Consider the following 3355-nt stretch of genomic DNA (forward strand, 5'->3'; position numbering starts at 1 on the left):
ATGCTCTGCTCAGTCTTCTACCTTTAAAATACCAGAACTGATCATCTGTGAATGCCCCTGGATGATAAAATCCCAGACTTGTTTGAATTTGTTTCTTCTCAACCTACCTATTTCTCGAGCTAGGATAACACTGCTGAGGCGTATTGGTTGGGTAGATTCAGCAATAAGTATAGCTCTTTGAGAACACAAGGTATTGTTTTCATACAGAGGCTCAACGGTGACTGCATCATGATGGCTAGAATGCCTGCCAGGACAAAGAACTTCAAGTATGAAAGAATGAACTAGTGGAGAGTTGCTTTTACCTAGAAAAAATACCCAATTCTTTTCTAGTTCATAAAGTATCCCATGAAGTACCTAATAAAGGGTGCTCACGCTTTACAGGGCACATAGGACTTGAGAAGATTCTTTTCTTAAAAAGTTTGTTTTTTCTCCTTAAAGTTCTCTTTGCCCCAAATCTCTGAATTAGTCCATCTTCCCCTAAACCTATAAGGTTAAACTCAATCTCTATCTTCATTTTAGGGAGACTGTGTTTTTTCACAGAAGCTGGGACCTGAAGAGATCCAGAATGGGGGTCACATAAGGTGATTAAGGAAAAAAAAAGCCAAGTGTACTCTTGCATCCCTTCAGCTCAAGAGTCATTAAAGCACACTTGTAAGTCTCTTGGTATAGCTACCCAAAAAGTTCTTTAGACTCTGGGAAGGGGTCCTTTATGTCAAAGAAGGAAAGGAAAGGCCTCTTTCCTGCTGAGAAGGCTCACCCCGGCCAGCCACAGTCCCGATGACTGGGAAGGTCATTTTCCAAAAAAGCCCAAGCAGCCCACAGCCACTTGACCCTGTGGACCTTTCCCTTGGGGGGAGAGGGTGCTAATGGAGCTCACTCTCTAGGCCCAGGCCTGGGAGGGCCCATGAGGCCCACAACCGCGTGGCCCTACGAGGACTTTTCTTCTCTGGGGGACCAACGATTGGAGGAAGGAAGAGATGACTCATGCTCCGGCGAGTGCCCTCCTCTTCCAAAGACAGGGGGCGCACTCATGCCTGCCCTGCCCCACCCTGGTCAAGGGGACATTCTGGAGGCTTCCCCAGAAGGTGACTTTGGGGAGGACCCCCCCCCTTCCCCAAAGTGAGGCGCGCCCCAGCCACTCGTGCCGTGTTCCGTTCGTCCGTGGGGCGGGCACCCGGCCCAGGAGCTGGGGCCCCTCACCAGGTGTAGCAGCCCCGTTGGGCCTCCAGCAGGAAGGGCACCCGGCCAGGCTCTCGGCCGAAGGGCAACAGCACCTTGGGCACGTTGAGTTTATTGGCCCGGGATCCGAGCAGGCTTAGCAGCAGCAGCGTCAAAAGCGGCGGCAGCGGCGACCCCAAGAAGTGCCTCAAGCCGCGGTCCCATCGGACCCCAGGCCTCCTCATGGCGGCCCAGGCTCCCGCTCAACCACCGGCCACGCCCCGGATCGCAACAGCCAATGAGCGGGAGGGGGCGGGGCTCCGGGGCGCGTGAAGGGAGGAGAAACCGCTGCAAGATTCGCCCCGCCCTCGCCTCAGCCACCAACTCTTGACAATGAAAGTAACCTCGAGGGACCCTTTACGCCGGCTAAACTTCCTCTGTAAATTCATCTGAATATAGATTCTCCAATTAACCCAGCCCACTAAATAGTCCCTCCCACAACGGTGCTAATTTAGCAAAGCTGCTCTCCCAGCATGGCCCCATTACTTCCCGGGGGACAGAAACTAACCCCGAGGCAGAGAGGCGAGCAGACAACCTGGGATTAGGCACAGTCTAATAGGAACTAGAAAGAATGCCTCTTTGGGTTAGTTTTAACTCATTTTTCTAAGAAACTGAAGTCCAGAGGAGGTGCCTTGCTCGAGGTTACTCGGCAGGCAAATAATTCGAACCCGGGGCTCTCTCCCAGTTTATGAGTCTTCAAACGAAGTGGATTAGAATTAGGACGAACGGGTAGGATAAGCAGTTGGGTTTTACCTGGGTCCCGTTTCTCTCTCTCCCTTGCTAGTCTCCGCAGAGGCACTTTCCCTCACAAAGCCAATGTTTAATACTGGGTCCCCTCCCATTTCCTCCTCCTAAAGGCTTCAGTAAATCACCCATTCCATTCCTGGCTCAGCCTCCGTGAATGGTAGAAACTGTACAATTCTTTTCCTTTGTCGTTCCTCCCCTTCACTTCCATGTGCCTTATTCCGTAACCCCGCGACGATCCGCTCCCCCCTTCCCTTGCAAATGGAAACCAAGACTCCTTCCTGTATGTGATGCCGCCAAGATCCCTCCTCTTTCCGTCTGTGTACTTACCTGTGTCACTGGGTGACACAAAACCTTCTGGATGCTAACACTTTTGACAGCTCGTTTTCCTTTGCCATGTGTTATCATTCGAGGGTCTGCCCTGATCCAAAGGACTACAAATGGTGCTGGAACCTCCTCTCTGGATCTTGGCTTACATGACCTCATGCTCTCTCTTCAATAGCTTTCAAATGGACTAAACGAGCCATAATAGGTATTTCCACTGTTCTCCTGTTCCTGCCCTTTGTAGGGTTGGTAGTCTTTTCCCTCTAGTGTAGCACTTTTTTTTTTTAAGTTTCTAGAATCCAATAAAGCTTAGCTCAAACACCACTTACATGGGACTTTTCCTGAGTACCCTGGCTCTGAAATTACTCTTGACACTTCCCAACCCCAGAAATCCTAACATTGTCTCCAAAAAAAAAAAAAAAAAGTAAAAAGTTTGGGTTAAAGTTCCCCATCCCGCAAAAATTTTTATACTTTAAAGTTTAGAGTCAATCAATAATCAATAGAGTCATCAATAAGATGACTCAGATGCCCTGCGAATAAGAACAAAGGCTCGGATTACTAGCCCTACCACCCAAGGTGGTGACTGGCATAGGGCAGATTTTGAATGTCCGCTGGAGTTAAAATTCCTTTTAACTTCTTGGGCCAGAAACATGTGAACTATTACTATTTAAAGATGAATTTGAGATTCACCCTCTCAAAACTGGCTGAAATCTGGGGCAGAGTATAGGTTACTATTTTTTCTAAAAGACAAAAGAAATGGCTTTAATGCCAAGTCTTCTATGACTTCTCCAAAGACACAAATCAAAAACCAAACCTTCCAAGACAAAAACTGGCCAGTTTCAAGACCTAGAGGTAAAAAAGTAACCTACAATATTTGCCCATACTCTTTCCCTGTCTGTCCCCTTGTCCATAAAAGGGGAACAATCCTGGCTGTACCTACCTCAGAGGATTGTTGGAAGATCAAGTGAAAACATGTGTAAGTTAGAAAAATGTAACTTTTGATATTACTGTGATTTTGAGAGAGAGAGCATGGTTAGGTTAGTAAATGAGAAACAAGGATTTCTGAGGG

General features: G+C 48.0%; 1 protein-coding gene across 6 annotated transcripts in view; it reads right to left on the reverse strand.

The window, feature by feature from the left end:
* Positions 1 to 1468, reverse strand: part of NUP210L (nucleoporin 210 like) — a 140764-nt gene extending 139296 nt beyond the window's left edge. For 3 of the 6 annotated variants that reach the window (XM_031966619.1, XM_031966618.1, XM_012548120.3), the window contains exons 1-2: positions 1201 to 1462; positions 108 to 244 (exon numbers count right to left, since the gene is read on the reverse strand). In XM_031966619.1, coding sequence (XP_031822479.1) covers positions 108 to 244; positions 1201 to 1403 — 340 coding nt within the window. In that variant the 5' untranslated portion in view covers positions 1404 to 1462. Of the gene's footprint in view, positions 1 to 107; positions 245 to 1200 lie in introns of all 6 variants that reach the window. The other 3 variants (XM_031966621.1, XM_031966620.1, XM_031966622.1) reach the window with 2 other exon arrangements.
* Positions 1469 to 3355: the final 1887 nt, after the last annotated feature.

This window comes from Sarcophilus harrisii, chromosome 4 (genome assembly GCF_902635505.1).
Source record: "Sarcophilus harrisii chromosome 4, mSarHar1.11, whole genome shotgun sequence".
NCBI lineage: Eukaryota > Metazoa > Chordata > Mammalia > Dasyuromorphia > Dasyuridae > Sarcophilus > Sarcophilus harrisii.